The sequence below is a fragment of the Bos indicus genome, chromosome 28 (genome assembly GCF_029378745.1).
Source record: "Bos indicus isolate NIAB-ARS_2022 breed Sahiwal x Tharparkar chromosome 28, NIAB-ARS_B.indTharparkar_mat_pri_1.0, whole genome shotgun sequence".
Lineage (NCBI taxonomy): Eukaryota > Metazoa > Chordata > Mammalia > Artiodactyla > Bovidae > Bos > Bos indicus.
In genome coordinates, this window is record NC_091787.1 from 27081024 (window position 1) to 27099657 (window position 18634).

Consider the following 18634-nt stretch of genomic DNA (forward strand, 5'->3'; position numbering starts at 1 on the left):
GTCATACAAAATTGGCATTGGACTGTTGCTTTCTAAGGTCTTTGTGTTTGATTATTAGAACTATGAAACTGTGCACAGCTTACTACACACTACATGTTTTGCTCAGCTGTATTTTGACATAATACCCTGACCTTACTTCTGTGCTTAACAATCTTTCAGTGACTCCCATTGTCTATAGGACAAATCCTAAGCTGCTTCTGCAACCAAAAATGCCAGTCCCTTCGTGAGCCAGATTTTCCCACATGAACACTAACCGCTGCCTTTTCTGTTTACTGAGTGCCTTGCTCCTTTGTTGTTTTCCTTTCCCTTGTTCTTGCTACCTGTTCTTAATGATGAATTCCTATTCACGGCTCAAGGTTCCACTCAACAGACACCACCAGACCACTCAGAATGTTTGCTACTCCCTCTTTGAGGCCCCTTACCTTCATGTACATACACAGATCTGCTATCACACTGAAAATAGTTGTGCCACACACTCTACTAAGTGCTTTGCGTGTGTGTGCTTCACGTGTGTCTTATCTTACTTACGGCTAGAACCCCATCAGCTGTGTACTGGGATTATCCTCGTTAACATATGGGGAAACAGCCTCAGTGAGGTTATTTACCTAAGATTACACAGCTAGAAGTGACAGATAAAGCTAAGATTTCAAACTGGGTCTGGTGGGTGTTTTTAGTCAGTGCTTTTAACCACATTTATACTTTCTCTGTTACCACTTTGTCAAAATAATTTTTATGCCTGTCTCCTCCACTACAACACTTCAATCTTCTTTAGACCGGAGGATGTATCCTACCGTTTCCCCAGTTCCTGTTGTATCTAACATGGTTTGCCTGATCCTTTTTCCTGTATGACGTAAGCGTCTCCACTTGTGCTTGCGTTTCTCTGTAGGCTTATGGAGATTTCGCATGGAGTAATCCACTGCATCCAGACATCTTCCCCGGACTCCGGAAGATAGAGGCAGAGATTGTGAGGATGGCTTGTTCCCTATTCAATGGGGGACCAGATTCCTGTGGATGTGTAAGTATACGCAAATGACATTCTATAATATGACTTGTGTTAAGTAGAGTAGAAGGTTATTAAAGTAGAAGGTTATTAAAAACATTATTACACAAATAATACATGATTATTGTAGGAAGATCCAGTTGAACAGAAATTTTTAAAGATTACTTGCAATTTTGTAATTAGTGGCTTATCAGCATTTTAGTAAATATCTTCTAGATTTTTTTTCTCTTCAGTCTTTTATTTTGAAAATCTTTAAACTTACATTGTCAGGATAGTTCTCCTGCCTCTCCTCTTTTTCTCCCCCTCCCTTTCTTTCTTTGACCCACACACCTAACCACTTTGTTGTTATTGTTCAGACGCTCAGTCGTGTCTGACTCTCTGTGACCCCCTGGACTGCAGCACGCCAGGCTTCCCTGTCCTTCACCAACTCCCAGAGCTTGCTCAAACTCATGTCCGTTGAGTCAGTGATGCCATCCAACCATCTCATCCCCTATTGTCCCTTTCTCCTCTTGCCCTCAATTTTTCCCAGCATCAGGGTCTTTTCCAATGAGTCAGCTCTTTGCATCAGGTAGCCAAAGTATTGGAGCTTCAGCATCAGTCCTTCCAGTGAATATTCAGGGTTGATTTCCTTTAAGATTGATTGGTTGGATCTCCTTGCTGTATAATTTTGTCAAAGCATCTCATCATTTTTTGATATACTTGTTTTGCTTGAGCTGGATATTGTTTTGCCATAAATCAAATCTTAGTTGATTTAGGATTAAAGAAAGAGTCATTGTATTTAAAGATACACACGAGGATTCCTTCTCTCAACTGTTCTTTCTAGTAGATGTTTGTTAGTTTTCCTAAACTGTGATTGATGAACTTCTACTGAGATTTGTTACTACAGACTGGTATTGCCTTCTCTAGAAAAAACTAAATTTCAGCTTATGCAAGATGGAGTTAACCCGGGGTACTATAATGGTAACCTCTAGGTGCTGATCCTGTCATACTTCTCTAATCATCATAAAGTCTGCAAGTTAAACTACTGAAGGGCCCATCCAAGACAAGAACATTTTATAGTTACTCTTTTCTCCCCCAGTAAGCAGCATTGGGTTTTACTTTTCAGTTGGCACCATGAAAAATCAATCTGGTATTCCAGACACTCATTTAAAAAAAAAAAATTCTAAAACTGTTAAAAACTGAATCATAAGTGGGTTCCCTTATGGCACTTAGATGAATGGGTAACACAGATGCCAGTATTCTTACAGTACCTGGGTATTCTGTGCCATTAGACTCTTTATGAACTTTTAAGAGAGTACAGGTTAAACAACCACAAAACCAATTTGCAGTTTATCTAGTAAAGTGGAAAATATCCATATTTTATGACCCTAAAATTCCACTTCTTGGGATATATTCTAGGAAAGCTAGTACATGTGTATATCAGGATAGATGTATATTCATAGCAACATTGTTCATGATAGTTAAATACTGGAAATAATTCAAATATCTGTCAGTGGTGGGGTTGATAAATTGTAGGGACTGTGTATGCTTCAATCTACCATAGCTGTCACTCAGATTGATGCGCAGATTACTCCAGTTTTTGCCAGTGAGAGCTTCTTAATTTTGACTCCTGTGTCTTTTTGCATGACTCAAAGTAGTTTTTGAAAGCCTCCTTTCTTTCCTCCCCACCCTCCCCCCTTTTTTTTGGACAAAATATTTTTATTTGGTGAAAATATCTTTTACATTTCCTACTTCAGATCCAGAATCAGCCCTAGTTCATTTATAGCCATGTAAAATATTTTCATGGTTCCTAAGAGTAAAATTTATGGAACAAAGACAAGTTAACCAGAATAAAACCCAGAGAGATGAATAGAAAGTTAAGAGATATGAAAGAAAGAGTGAGAAAGGCTAACACACCTCTAGTTCATATTTAAAAGCAGTCCCCCAAAATAGATAGCCTGTAAAGGTGTAACTGTTAGAACAACTGATATTCTCGATAGCAGCAATGGCTTGGGCAGTTGCTGGTAGAAGAAAGATGGGCTGTGAGTTAAGAAACATTGGAGCTGGGTGATACACGCAGGTGTGTTACTAATTCCCTCTTTAACTGTGTGTATTCTACTCGTTCTTCCATTGGGTTTCTATTTTCATTTACTGTGTTTTTCACTCTTGAGAATTGTTTTTTTTTTTTTTTTTTTAATTGGTTTGGTTCTTTGTAGTCCCTTTCCTTGGCATATGTTTTGTTTATTTAAATATATTGCACATAATTGTTTTACATTCTATGTCTGATAATTCCATGAGCCTTACTTGTTTTGTTTTGTTTCTGTTCTGGTTTTACTTATGTTGTCTTGTATCCTTATCTCTTTGATTTTTTTTTTTTCCCCTATGAGTTAGGGTTTTCCTATAAACTTAACTTTGATGGTTGAAGTTAAGTTCTTTCAGAGATTTGTATTTACTTCTGCCAGTTACTGGGGAATGGCTGGGAAGTACTGCCACATCGGAGCCAGTGTAAGTCCAGTTTTCAGCCCATAGTTTTGTACTGTGGAAGTAGTCTGAACTCAGACCACACACTCAAATAAAAGCAGTTTCAGCGTACATTCTTGAGAGATCCTTATTTTTCGTTGCCCTGAGTATCTGGGTAATAGCAATTTTTCTTGCTATCTTCTTCTGTACCAGCGGGGTTTATTTCTCTCACTGCCAGGAGTGTGGGTGAAGTCAGTGTTTTCAGCCATGCCCTCTTAGATGCCTCACCTTGAACAGGCCCCAAACTTCTTTCCTGTTTATTTGTCAAAGCGAAAGTTTGAAGTCTGATCTAGGAGTTGGCAGTAACCCTCCGAGTTAAAACCAGCTTTGACACTTAGCTTATATGATTCTTGATCATATAATTCTTGATTCAGTGTGTTCCTTTATGTTAGCTCAGTCGTGGATGGATGTAAAAATACTTGTTAATGTTTTAGCAGGCTCTTTTAGCTGTTTCATATAGGAGGGTGGCCCAAGATGTATAATGTATATTGCTGAAAACAGAAGTTCCATGATTATTTTTTTCTACATGTGAGACCTTTGTATACTTGAAAGCTTCTTTCCCCCAAATCCTCTCTTCACCATGGTTTTCCTACGATACTCAGTTTTCTAAGAGAATATGATCTCACAGATTTCCATGTGTGCCCAGCGTTCCTCTCAGTGCTTTTTGGCTATGTATGACTAGCACATGGACACAGTTCTCCAGAGCACTGAGTTTTCAGTCTCTGCCTTCTCTGGATTCACTAAATTGACCTCAAACGTTTCCTGTAATCAGCATAGTGGTTCTCGGCTTCTCAGCAGTGTTTAATATGTTCCTTGCTGTCCTAATGTATATAGTAATTCTGCAGTCATGCTTTGTGATACTTTGTGTTTTTTTAGGTCTGCAGCCTCATTCTGTTATTTCAGTGTCCACTCTGAGCTCTTGTTTTCTTGAATTCCTGTTCTTATTATATTGTCCTACAGTGAGAAACAGGAGGAATTTCCTTCTGTTCCTTAGGTTGTTACCTTCTGAGTTGGCCTTTATTTTGCAGGCTACCTTCTTTTCTTTTTCTGTGTTTGCATAGTTACCACGTCATCTTCTTTCATCTTGGCTCGTGTTTCGGTGACTGTCTCTAGACATTCTGTTTGTTCTGATGCATGGCAGGTCTGGTCTTGTCTGAGAGGGAAGGCTTGGGTAAAGCTTTGTTCCACCTATGTTAGAATATCTCGGCCTCTTCTGCGATTTCATTCAAAGTCACCTACCAGAGTTCACTCTGCCTAACTGGAAGAGAATAATACTCTTTGGGCTTTGATTATTTCTTTAGCTCATCCTATATCCCTGGAGTCTTCACTTTAAAGAGCAAGTCCTGGTGTTCCCTGTCCCTGGGCGGCTTGTTTCTCCTTAGCCGCCATCCCTCTTACCCACTCATCTGACAATAAGGAAACCCCCTCCACTTGCTTCTCTGAAGACTTGGGGAATATTAATGACAATTCTCAGCATTTTGCTGTTTTATCTGGACAATTTCCATATCTTGGAGGAGGGATTAGGAACTGTGTTTGACTCTTTGCCATGATTCAGAAGCTTGTTTTCTCATCACCAGTATTTGAAGTTTGTTGTATTAGATTATCTCCTTGTTTGGTTGTTGTTATTGCAGGGTTTTACTGCTTTTTTCCTTCATTCTTTCATGTCCCGAGGGAGAGAAAATCTGTGACGTAGTTTCAGTCTTCCATCTTAATACCAAAGTCCAACTCTTGTTTTCTTGCATTGCTACAATTAAACCGTGCCTCTCCAATTAGGACCTTTTTCTAGTGCTGTGTCAGGGGTCAGAAGGACAGATAGAATCTCAGATCCCCAGCCTGTTCAGATACTTACACTTTTATAAGAGAACTAATTACCTCTGGGATTATGTGAGTTTCTCTGGTTCTCTCCTAAGTCTCTGCCTTTCTGTGTATCTGTCTCTGTCTCTCTCTGGATGATCTCCTTTTGGTGAGGAAAGTTCAGAGGCAGGAAACAGAAGACAAAGCCAACTGCCTGGGCAGTCTGGAGCCTGTTCCTAACTAAGGTCTTAAGCTCTTCTCATTCTGTATTCTTTACCTGACACTGTCTTTCCTTTTTGTAGCTTCATTTGCCTCAGTTAGAATGAGTGGGAGGTGACTTTATATACTGAAAGAAATTTGGTTGCTGCAGTAAAGTCTTGGCTTGTACAAATGCCATCAGGTCCAAAGAGTATCTAAAAGAAAAATTTCCCAGTAGGTCCTGTTCTACTCTTGTTTTCTGACATAGCATATAAGGGGTGAGAGTTTTTGAAAGTGTTGAAAGATGTTGACTAACGTGTCAAGTAGTTACTGAGGCTTCTGTCTTCTTTAGAATTAGATTTCCATTTTGGAGGGGTGGGACAGGGGACAGGGGATAGAGGAAATAGCAGCAGCAAAATTTGAACACAGAATTTGGGGTCAGAAATTAAAATCAGAAGCAGAATTTAGGTGTTCCTGCTTTTACAGTCCAAAGTACACCATTGTTTGCCTAACAGATAATGATACTGATTGGATTTGTTACTGGACTGAAAATAGGACATGTAAAGTGAGTGACTAGGGATTTGGAAATATTTCTGCTTAGGTCATTGCTGAACCTTAGTGAGAGAACAGTGCACTGAGAACTTGGTGCTTTCCTGACTTCCTTCACAGCTGTCTTGGTTCCTCATGTGGTGTTCTGAGGTTTTATGCTGGACCCCAGGACACACTGCGATCTGCAGCACTGACCTCAGCTGTAAGCAGAAACGCAGGAGCCTACAAACAAGGGTCCTTATGCCCCAGCTCAGTACCTGCCTGTGTGGATGACGGTCATGTGTTTCCTGACGGCTTCCTCAGTTACAAAATGACTGACTTTTTAATCTGCCACGTAACTCCTGACCGCTTGGATTTTGTAGCCTATGGTATTTTTGTCTTATATGTGGATATTACTTTAGGAAATTTCAGCCGTCATCTGCTCTCATTTCATCTCATCAGGTTACACTAAATACGAAAATATAGAAAGGTTTACTTTTTATCAAAAGATGGATGACTTTGGGTGAATCAGTCTCTCAGGGCTCAGTTTTCTTACCTATAAAATGGAAAAGTTTTCTAAGATTGTATGAATCTTTGGAGATGAGAAATCTAAGGAAATATTCACCTAGCTCAATGCTATGGCTCTTTTGTGTGTTGTGTGTTTTGAAATGATTTCATTCTTAGAAGCTACCAAAGGATAGCCAGATAGGTATGGCGTACCTGTATTGGTTGTGGTTTACTGAGAGTCAAATCAGGCATTAGGAAATGTTAACTGATGGTCTGATGGGTGTCAGCTTTACTAGCTGGGTATCAGGAATATTGTCATGAACAGACTGGTCGCCACCTTCATGAGGTTGTAGTCCAGTGAGGCAAACAGGATGAAGGAAATGACCTCGAGTATTTTTGTATCAACTCAGGTAAAATTTGCCTGTGTCAGAGGGGCTAGGTAGGCCTAGCTTCAGGAAGACATTTTTCTTTAAAAACATTAGGACTTTTGTTTTGACTTCAGATAAGTAAGTTAATAAACTAAGCAGAGGCTCCTTGCTTTTCTGTCTTTCAAACTTGTCAAAATCACAAGTTTACTCTGGAATGCCTGAGTGTCTCTTCTTGGTCTTCTAATGTATCGCATAGTTGACTAGAGCTATAACTTCCCAGTTTCACATTCTTTAGTGGGCATTAAAAATTTAAATCAGTCAGTAACCCTGATGCTTCTGGAAGGGGATAAAGTGCCCTGTCCTGTCTGCAATTGGATGAACAACAGAAATGTAAGTGTGTTGTGCACAGGTGGTCTGGGCAGATACGCATTTATTTGTTTACACATACAGTGTGGAGCTTCTGATCATTCAGTAGTTTTATTCTTCTCCTGAGCCAAGATTGGGCTTAGCCAATAAAGTCAAATTTTCCTTCTGAAAGACAGCAGCAGGTGCTCTAAAGTGTGCATCCCAGAGCTTGAACGTCTCTGCATCAGATACCCTCAAGATCAAGGCAGAAAGTGCATGCTGATAGCTACCCCAACTCTCTTTTTTATTACAGGTGACCTCTGGGGGGACAGAAAGTATTTTGATGGCCTGCAAAGCTTATCGGGAACTAGCCTTCGAGAATGGGATCAAAACTCCAGAAATGTAGGTACAGTTGTTCCTTAGTATCCATGGAGCATTGGTTTCAGGACCCCAGTGGATACCAAATCCTCCATGCTCAGGCCCCTTATGTAAAGTGGTGTAGTATTCACACATGATCTTCACACATCCTCCCTATAGTCTTAAATCATCTCTATCTCTGGATTACTTACAGTACTTAACATGTAAATGCTATGTAAACAGTTGCTGGTGTGCAGCAAATCCAGGTTTTGCTTTTTGGAACTTTTCCCCCCTAATATTTTGTGTTACGTGTAGCTGACTTTTCCCCCCATTTAAGTTTCTCTGTGTGAAACAGCCTGACCATCTGTTTTCCGCTTCTTCTGGCAATTCCAGTCCTCTCCATCCTATCCTGTGCCCTTGACCATTGCCCTTCACATTCGGCAAAATCCTGAGTGCATCTGCTAGTTCATAGTCCCTTTCCTACCCCCACCCCCAAACTTATACACGGTATATACTGCAAGCACAAGATTCTTTTTCTAAAAGTAACAGTTAGGACTGTATCTTTGAGTTCTGTGATACTTACTGTAAGTTTATCTGGAACCTAAGGAAAACCCTCTAACATTGTAGTTCAGTAAAAATTACTTAGACTGCTTCAGGGTGCTCCCTAAGAAAATTTCAGCCTGCCAGCTGTGTTCTTGGAAGGAAAATTCTAAAAATCCAGAGATGACCATAATTTTATTTGGTTGCTTTAGTTTTTTCTCTCAGTCCCCTCCCTTGTACAGTAGCGCATACCACAGCTTTCGGGTTAATGGTTTCCCACAGGTGTCAGTGACTGTGGGTTTTGTTGCAGTGATCTCATGCTATAATTCACGCCAAGCGTGAGAGAGTAAGTCAGGCTACCATCTTTCTTCACACATACATCTTTGGTACTTGGTACTTAGTGATGGCAATTTTTTTCCTTCAAAGGGAACAGATTAATTTTAAGAGTGGAGTAATTGAGGGAAGTCTGAAAGCAAATGACTTGGTTTCCTTTTTCAATACCATTGAAATGCTGTTCCCAACTGTGTAGGACAAACGGAGATTTTAGTTTTTCACAGGATCGTGGTCTTCCAGAGATGAAGACGACCATTGATGTGATGCTTGACTGCTGCTTTAACATCCCTGCCAAGCAGTCTTTTATTTTCTGCCTGAGCGTGTGTTGTGCCAGGAAGCCTGCTCCTCACTGGGGTGCCCTTCTTTGGATAGACAACCACCAGAAAGCACACCCTCACGTTGATCTGATCCAAATTCTCTGTCCCCTTTTACCTGTCTGCCCTGATTTAAGCTTGGGATTCCTCCCTGTGGCATTACTTCCAATTTCTTCCTGCTACCAAAGTGATTTCCTAAATAGCAGGGAGGTTTCTCTAGAAAATCATTTGACCTCTTTTTGTTTGTGTTTAAAACAAAAAGTAAAACAACAGAAACACTTTAAAAAATTTGAGGAAAAATAACCAGCAGTTTATTCCTGGTGATTGCAATTCACTGCTAGCCATGGTATCTCTTGAACCTGGTTTGATTGAATTTCACTGATTTCTTTAGCGTAGCCCCCCAGAGTGCCCACGCTGCATTTGACAAAGCCGCCAGTTACTTTGGGATGAAGATTATACGGGTTCCCCTAAACAAAATGATGGAGGTGGATGTTCGGGTGAGTTCCTTTGAAGGGCTGTTGTCTGGGGCTGGGAGAAGCAGGAAGTGCACCTGATCACTAGCTTTTTTCAGGGTCACACATGGATAGGCTCAAAGTGCCTTTGATTATAGCATTAGGACTTGCAAAATCTGCCACTGGCAGTGGTGAGTCATTGCAGCATCAGTCTTTTCATATGTACATGAACTCTTAACAGGAAGCTGAGACTAACTTGGTACCTTAAAGACCTGAATTTTGCTTCAGCACCGTCACTTTCTCTTCTCTTTGTAAAATGAGCCTGGACTAACTTGCCCCAAGACACTCATTGTTGTTTTCAGTTGGCCTGAATTAGTACCATTGCCCTTATAATGGTAAGTATTTTTTAGAAGTAAACTGTCCAATTTATTACCACTAGCATTATTCTCGCACCTTAATTGAGGTGTTAATTGACAAAAAAAATTGTGTATATTTAAGGTATGCAATTTGGTGTTTTGCTATATGGATACATTGTGAAATAACCATCACAGTTAAGCTATTTAACATCTCCATCACCTCACATAGTTTTTTCTTTTTTCATGGTAAGCATACTTAAAACTACCCTCTAGATCTCTAAGCAGATTTCGGGTATACAGTGCAGCGTTGTTCAGTGTAGTCACGTGACTCTACGTTAGATCCCCAGAACTTACTCGTCTTAATAACTGGAAGTTGGCACCCCTTGACCAACATCTCCCCATTTCCCTCATTCTCCAGCTCCTAGCAAACACCATTCTATTCTTTGCTTCTATGAGTTTGACTGTTTTCAATTCCCCATATAATTGAAATCATGCAGTATTTGTCCTTCTATGTCTGGCTTATTTAACTTAGGGCTTCCCTGGTGGCTCAGAGAGTAAAGCGTCTGCCCGCAATGTGGGAGATCTCTGTTCAATCTCTGGGTTGGCAAGATCCCATGGAGAAGGAAATGGCAACCCACTCCAGTATTCTTGCCTGGAAAATCCCATGAACCGAGGAGCCTGGTAGGCTACAGTCCACGGGGTTGCAAAGAGTTGGACATGACTGGGCGACTTCACTTCACTTATTTAACTTAGCATTGTGACCTCCAAGTTCATCTACATGGTCTCAAATGGTAGGCTTTCTTTTTTAAGCCAGAATAATAAGCCTTTAGTAATTATTTTTGTGCCTTGCATTTATGTAGAGGAACTTTCTAGTTTCAGAGCCGCATTTGAGCCTCATGATAACCTGGGGAGAGCATAGAAGCAGTTAGTGTTATTGCATCTCATAGATGAGGAAACATACTTGACTGAAGTTAAGTAGTTTCCTCAAGCTTTCACTGCTAATGTGGGGCCAGGACTCACGTTTGGCTTTCTTGCCTCTTAGCCCACTATTCTTTACCATCACAGTGATTTTGCGGTTTCATATTATGCTTGCAGACTGTTTTCCCCCGGTGTTTGTATTTGGCCACCATGGTGGGGCAGTGGTCATCCTCTGGGCTGGAGAGGTGAAGTGGGTGTGCTGGTGGAGCTGAACCTTTAGGTTGGTAGCCTAGGCTGCTCTTGGCAGCATAAGAGCAGAGTAACTGTGATGTGACTTCTCATTTTCCTTTCAACTTTATCCCCTCAGGCAATGCGCAGAGCCATCTCTAGGAATACGGCCATGCTCGTCTGTTCTGCCCCACAGTTCCCTCATGGTGTGATAGACCCTATCCCTGAAGTGGCCAAGGTATGTGGGAGAAAGGACTAGTAGGCAGGCAGATAGAGATTTTAGAGTAGAGTCTAATGGTGCCTTATAGGAAAGAAGAAAGTGATTTTGAGTTTAGATTGTAGCCCAGTGGTGGTGAATACCGGTCATCCACCCTGAGGTAAGCTGCACAGCTTTATGGAAGCCTCTGAAGGTGACTAGCTCGGGCTGTGGGAGAGGGATAACACACATTTAAACTGTACATTCTGCAGTGGTACTGACATTTTGATTCAGATCAGGAAATAATCTGCATTTAGGGGCATGCCTACCAGAGGGTGATCTTCACCCACTGTGCTGCCCCAGAGCACCCCTCCCTCCTTCCCAACCCTGCAGTTACTAGAGCAGGACACCACACACCTTCAAGCCTAAATCACAGTTCTGCTTATTTCTTGTATGATTTTGCAGTGAGTTGGAGGCCCTGCATATTTAAAATAGAAATCACATTTCAGGTGAATTATTTTAAAGGCTAACTATACTTGAAAGATGAGCTTTATTAAGAATGTCAAAAATAGAAAAAAAAAAAAAAGAATGTCAAAAATAGCCAGGATTTTAAAACATAGTACATAATGCTCTGTGGTTATATCCCAGCTTTCCACCCATGTCTCGCAAAGCTTTTGTTATAGGGCTATAACTGATATTCTTTATGGTCTTTGGAACTAGCTGGCTGTCAAATACAAAATACCTCTTCATGTGGACGCTTGTCTGGGGGGCTTCCTCATCGTCTTCATGGAGAAAGCGGGATACCCGCTGGAGCAGCTGTTTGATTTCCGGGTGAAAGGCGTGACCAGCATTTCAGCTGATACTCATAAGGTGAGTGAAGAGAGAGACCACATGTTAATCAAAGTTGACAGTTGATTATTTTGACTATCATCAACAAAAGAAATCAGTCAAAGCCTCAGTGTCCCCCGTAAGTGTAAAATTAGATCTGGCTCTTTGCTCTTGCCAGGGCAGCTGATGGTTGTCACAAGGTAAAGTGATATGACAGGATATAGAGCTGGAGGTGATAAGCAGTAGTGGAAAGGAACCTATTATCTTTGTGTCATATGGCTAAGAGAATTTCTGTATCCAGTGACTATACGTAACCAGGACATACTAGTGTGGTGGCTCTTACACAAAGAAAGGATCCTGGACCCTTAACAGTTTTGGGGTTGGGGAAGAGGTGAGGTTGATACCAGAATTCCTAAGAGGAGGTATGTTAATGTTTCAGCCCCCATGCTCCTGGGGCTCCTGTACCTGAGGGACTGGAATTTATCAACAGAAGAGGCCTCTGGGAAAAGGGATGAACCCTTAGGAGCTCAGGAATGTTCGCCTTGCGAAGTTTGAAGTGTCCATGCCCGCTATCCCCAGAGGCAGAGTCTACGTCAGACAGCCCCATGCCCTCTTCTTACCATCTGTCCTTGTGCGGCTCAGGGAGTGAAATGAGTTCCGTCTTAGCTTCAGTGAGACTTCATTAGGAGGGCACGTTAGTCAAGTACATAGTTTATTTTAAAGCTGGATTAAGTAGCTTCTAGATTTTGAGCACCATGGTATTCTGAAGAGGAAAGTATACTAAGCAAAAAAGATGGAAAGTGAGTCAAACCATGATTTTAGTTGCTCCAAGTGACCTGAATTCCTTGCTTTCCTGGCTTCCAGTGGAAATTTACCTTCCAGGAAGTTTCAATCCTGACATACCACCCTGAGGTCCTGTTTTAAATAAGGAAAACTACATGCTGGATGAGAGGAGGCAAATCCATTAACTAGATAAGACATTGTTTTTCCTAGGCCTCAGATTCCTTAATCCTAAAATAGAGAATTTTAAACCCCATCCCTTTGGTTTCCTCTATTCTTTAGTAAGTTCTGAGTTGGAAATCTTAATGTGAGATGAAACTGTCAAGAGACCCTGATAGGTGAAGGGGAAATGCCTGGAGTCCTGGGGCGGGTCTGCACGCGAACCACTCACTCACCTGTCTGCTTCTCCCTGCAGTATGGCTACGCCCCCAAGGGCTCTTCCGTGCTCTTGTACTCTGACAAGAAGTACAGGAGCTATCAGTTCTTCGTTGCCACAGACTGGCAGGGCGGCATCTACGCTTCCCCAACCATTGCGGGCTCACGGCCTGGCGGCATCAGCGCAGCCTGTTGGGCCTCCTTGATGTACTTCGGTGAGAGCGGCTACGTTGAAGCTACCAAACAGATCATCAAAACCACTCGCTTCCTCAAGTCAGAGTACGTGTGCAAGGCTGGCATTCTGCCTTGTCTCTTGCGTTGTATGCACATAGGCTCAAGGCATCTGCCAGGCCAAGCACCACAGCTCCAGCACCTGTAGGCCCCTGAAGCTTAGGAGTGTGGTGCTGGCTGAGGAGAATAAGCTCCCTTGCTGTGCTGTGACTTGGGGTCACAGCCAGGCTTCCTCTGTAGGCCATCTTGTCTCCAAGGATGTCTTACCAACTGGCAGCTCTTACCAAGTGCTTAATGGTTAAGACTGTAGTTTTCAAACTTGAGGCTGAATCCTAATCACCTGGAGGGCTTGTTAAAAGGCAGACCACCAGGCCCCACTCCTAGTATTCTGACGCAGTAGGTGTGGAACAGGAATGTGAGGATTTGCATTTCTGAAAATGCCCAGTAGACACCAATGCTGCAGGTCTAAGAATCATACTTGTGGAATCATTAGAAGAAGAAAAGAATTGGAAGGGGTCGGGGAGGAAGGGGTGCTGAAATCTGGGTTGTTAAGGCAAAACCACGCTGCTGCTACTGCTAAGTCACTTCAGTCGTGTCCAACTCTGTGCGACCCCAGATACGGCAGCCCACTAGGCTCTGCCATCTCTGGGATTCTCCAGGCAAGAACACTGGAGTGGGTTGCCATTTCCTTCTCCACTAACGTCTCTTCTTCATGTGTTACCTGCTTGGTTCTGTGTGTTACCGAGGTTTGAACGAAAGTGGCCACTAGGCCTGGCTCGTTTGACCATGGCCCGTATATTGTCCTGATACACCCATCTGCTGAGAACTGCTGTACCATCTCCTGCTTCAGGGATTACATGGATGAGTTTTTAAGGAGAGATGGAGGGATCGTTTTTCTAGGATTAAAAAAAAAAAGTGCATTGTTTATTCCTCAGATACTCCTGTGGGAGGTGGGGGGATACATAATTTAGGAGTTGGGCAGACAGGTTAGGAGCCAAAAGTATTGGATCTAGTGGGGTTTGGGCCTTTAAGTGTTTGTAATATTTAGGAACTACCGATCTCAGTCTAGCCACCTGATTAGGAAACTCAAGTCCCCAAAGCTCAGATTGTTATAAGGGTGACATGAGATGATGGCCAGAAGTATGTGACTGAATTTCCTTTCTGTTCCCTTTGTTTAAGACTAGAAAATATCAAAGGCATCTTTGTCTTTGGGAATCCTCAGTTGTCAGTCATCGCTCTGGGCTCTCGTGATTTTGATATCTATCGACTATTCAACCTGATGAATGCCAAGGGCTGGAACTTGAATCAGCTGCAGTTCCCACCCAGGTGAGCTTGAAGACGCTTCCTTTGGTCTATGGCTGCTGAAGAACTTTGGCAGCAAGGTGACCTCAAGGATAGAGGGACTGCTAGCAGCACTTTCATGGCAACTGTAGTATCTGTAGATCGTCGGCCTTGCCGTTAGGAGTTACTCAGTTTCAAGGATAAGACTGTTAGCTTTAAACTGTGGCAAATGAGGTGGCAACCTCTTGAGACAGTGAGATTGTTACCCGCACCCTTGCTCTGGGCTCTGTTCTCTCTCTTACTCAGGTAATCAGAGGAATGGTGAGCTTAGAACCTTCCAGAGGGCCTCTAAATCATTTGGACCTGATACTGTCACCTTGCATATGCTTTTCTAGTCTTGCATGATGCCTGTAAATAAGCACTCCGCTGCAAGAGTAGGGGTCTCGGTGTCCTCCACGCAGCCCTGATGCTTTCACGTGTTGGTGCACTGCCAGTCCCATCCGGACTCCCTGTTCTCCTCTTCACAATCTTTTTGTACCCAGTCTCCCTCCAAAGGGAGTCAGAGTTTCTTTGCCCTGAAGTCCTTCAAGACCCCAGCCATATGGCCCTATCACCATGAGGTTTACCACCTAAGATAAGTGTCCTATAGTTGAAGGAACGCAGTGGACAGTTTGAGGGGAGGGGTGGCACAGAACAGCCAGCTGTATTCGACTTACCACGGTGGTTCTTGATCATGTTCAGGGCATGATGCCCTCATGCCAGCCTACAGTCAACAGTCTGGGTATTTAAGAGCCCTGATGCCTAGGACTGGGAGCAACTTGACTATGCTTATCATGAATAATAACATAAATAAGCAACCAATAAATTCCTGCATTTGGAGCTCCTTGATTTCAGAATGTTTTTCCCTCTTTGTCCCAGATTCATCTCACTTTGTCTTTCTTCTTCCGTAGCCTTCATTTCTGCATCACATTGGTACACACCCGCAAGCGGGTAGCCATACAGTTCCTTAAGGATATCCGGGAATCCGTCACTCAAATCATGAAGAATCCGAAAGCAAAGACCACAGGAATGGTAGGGACATTTGGGGTTTTTTTTTTTTTTTTTTTTCTTCTGTGGAAGCTTAGGTGTTGGTGGTGGGTTTGAAAAAATCAGATGACCTCCAGTCTGTTCCTGCCTCTGCCCCTTATCCACAAACTTCTTTATTAATCAGAACTGATGGTCTCTGCTTACCCATTCCCAGGGATTTTTGGTCTCAAGTAAGGTATCTATAGATATAATAATAAGTGTTAACATGAAGGCAGGCAGTGGTAGTATTCCTTTAAAAAGAAAATCTTTACACAGGAAAGGCACTAAGCCAGTTTCCTCTGAAATTTTCTACACCAGATCCCACAGGCTAGTTCTTTAGGCAGAAGGGCAGACTGGCAAATGCCTATGACAAACATCTTACGCCAGCTATCTTTCTGGTGGAACTGCGCCTGGGATGGGAGTGGGGAGATGCGGGGAGGAGGAGCGCATGACCACAGCTTTCTATTTCCTTCAAACCCCTCATCACTAATGACATTCTTTGGATTTCCAGGGTGCGATCTATGGCATGGCCCAGGCTACCATCGACAGGAACCTGGTGGCGGAGTTGTCCTCCGTCTTCTTGGACAGCCTTTTCAGTACAGACACTACAACTCAGGGCAGCCAGATGAATGGCTCTCCGAAACCCCGCTGAGCTGAGACCCTCTGTAACCCCGAGGGGTGTCTGACCTTCAGAAGGTTCTCGGGGTGTGGGACAGGCCACGCGGTTTCAACATCTGGTCTTGCTCCATAGAGCACGACGCAGAGCACGAGACAGCTTGATCCTCAGGATTCTCATCCTTTGGTGGTTTTGAATGTGAAGACCTCAAAGGATCCCATGACGTAATTATTTTGTCCTTGTTCTAAATGTTCCCCTGGGAATTGTTTTAACCATTTCCTTCTCTAACCTCTCTTGCTGTCAACTTCACTTAATCACGGTGTGGCAGCTCTGACCTGTCCTGACTCCTTAGGGAAGCTGGGCTCCAGGTTACGATAGGAAAGGTGTACTTTGTTACCTCAGGCAGCTGGGCTAGTCAGACAGGAATTCTGTTCTGTATCTGGTGTTCCCCTAGGTGAGGGTGAGGTCCGCTCAAGCAGGAGGCTTTCCCAGCCCTAGTGTTCTCTCTTAGAGTCCCTTTTTTCACAGCTTATGCTTTCAAGGACACAGGTTGGCCAGCCATCATTCTGCTATGCAGGGCCAGCAGGGTCAGGCAAATCTGCTCAGTCCCCCAAGGCAGGGTCTGGAGTGGTTGCTGCTCCCCATCTGTGCTTGCGGTCCCCTTGTAGTACTTGGTTGCCATCACCTTCCATTCCCAGTGGTTTGTTCCTCTTTGCATGGATTAGGACGAGAATGGTGTGGGTTCCAGAGAAGCTAGGACCTTCTGGCCCTGGTGCTGCCTCTTGGAGTACACCTGAGCCCTCTGCTGGGCCCCTGAAGACGGGAACCAGGCCTTTTTCTAGACTTCCCTGAGCATCAGCGCAGGACGAGCACCCAGAGTTAGCAGCAGTCCCTCCTCCCTGCTGCTCTAGCTGTCATGCACGTTTGTTTTTTGTTTGCCTGAAGGAACAGCTCAAAGCACCTTCACAAGTTGCCTTGACTTCCCCAGGGAGGGCGTGAGAGAGCCCCCAAGGCAAGGAAAATCCCTGTTAGTGTGTTCTTTCTGCCTCTCTCCCCTTCATTCAACTCCCAAAGGTACGACGGCAGTCAAGCCTCAGGTACTGGACGCTCCTCGGCCCTGGCTAGGATGAGAGAGACTCTGGAATAGGAAGACATCAAGTGTCACTTGAGGCCTAGGGCCTGGGATTCCTTCGTTAAGACCAGTTGCTCAGGGTGGCGCAGGAACAGGACCCAACCCTGCGCCCACTTCCTACCCTCTGCCCCTGGCACAGGGCCCTGATCTCAGTTGAGCCACTGTCCTACCCGCATGCCAACACACAATGTGCCTTCTTTCTCAACAGTGAGCAGTGCTGGGCTACTCCTGACCCAGGCCCGGAGGGAACTGAATCAGTCTTTGAGGTTTTTACCTGGGTAGGGTAAGTCAGGAGACACTTTCCTCTGTTCCACCACCCTTCTCAGGGACTCCTGAATACCCAGCCGCCTCCGGCTGGTGTCCTCTAGCCTTCTTCACTGGGAGTGCTGGCCTGGACTTCCCCCAGACTCCCTGGCACATTCGTCTAAGTGTTCTTTAGCACTGTGCTTCCTCCACAATAACTGACTGGCTGGCTGCGTCATTGCAGGGCTGGTGTGTTGTGTTTCATTCTGTCCTTGTAGGCTCCAGGAATGTGGGTATGTTTGTGTTAGAAGCAGAGCTCCTTTGGATAGGGGAGTCACATTCTCCCCCTGGTTGATGAATTGATGGGCACTGTGTGTGAACCATCCCTGGATCTCCAGTGCGTTCATCGTGTTGGAGGAATTCCAGGGACCCAGAACCACTCACAGGCACCTCTGTGGTTTGTCAGCTGCTAAAAACAAAGAAGCACATACCTGCAGAGTGTCCTGTTGCTTCCCATGTCTCCCCAGGACCTTCCTCTGTGGGCTGTGGTGTTTTCAAAGGGACCTGCTGTCGCCACTTTACGATCATGAGTGTTAGACTTAACACTTGTGGGCTTTCTGTTTTTTTACATATCTGTGTGCGTAAGTAGCATCTAGTCTGCAGAGGTAGATGGAATGTCTTCATGGTATCATGTTGCTTGCAGATGTCTCATTGGCCTCTGCAAAAACTGTACTCTTGTTTCTGGGTTAGAGTTTAAGTAGTTGCATGAATATACTGCCGTGTCACTTTTAATATGACCAGTTTTATACTTGGAAAATGGTACTTGCCTCTTTTAAATCTTTTCTGTCTTTAACCTCCCCCCTTTCCATCTCAAGGCTCCCTTCCTAATTGTAGCAATAATCTCTTAAGAAGCAACTAAGTAATAAAATGTCCCAAATCTTAATCATTGTGGACGGATGACTGCATTCATTTGTTTATTTAGGCATACAGGGGAGATAACCTGCTGGGGTGGTGGTTGCTGCAAACTGGCTGCTGGTGAGAAAGTGCTCCTTTGTGGTGAGGTGGTTGTGTGTGCCCACTGATACTAGAACCAGGTCACAGCCATAGATGAGTGGCAGCTCTGCTCAGTTCCAAGCACTACCCTTGGTAG

The 18634-nt window shown here is 43.7% G+C and overlaps 1 protein-coding gene across 6 annotated transcripts in view; it reads left to right on the forward strand.

The window, feature by feature from the left end:
• SGPL1 (sphingosine-1-phosphate lyase 1) overlaps nt 1-18427 on the forward strand; it is a 67034-nt gene extending 48607 nt beyond the window's left edge. For all 6 annotated transcript variants that reach the window (XM_070782332.1, XM_070782333.1, XM_070782334.1 and 3 more), the window contains 9 exons: nt 887-1015; nt 7553-7641; nt 9175-9280; nt 10877-10975; nt 11654-11803; nt 12957-13195; nt 14327-14473; nt 15379-15499; nt 16005-18427. In XM_070782332.1, coding sequence (XP_070638433.1) covers nt 887-1015; nt 7553-7641; nt 9175-9280; nt 10877-10975; nt 11654-11803; nt 12957-13195; nt 14327-14473; nt 15379-15499; nt 16005-16145 — 1221 coding nt within the window. In that variant the 3' untranslated portion in view covers nt 16146-18427. The remainder of the gene's footprint in view (nt 1-886; nt 1016-7552; nt 7642-9174; nt 9281-10876; nt 10976-11653; nt 11804-12956; nt 13196-14326; nt 14474-15378; nt 15500-16004) is intronic.
• Nucleotides 18428-18634: the final 207 nt, after the last annotated feature.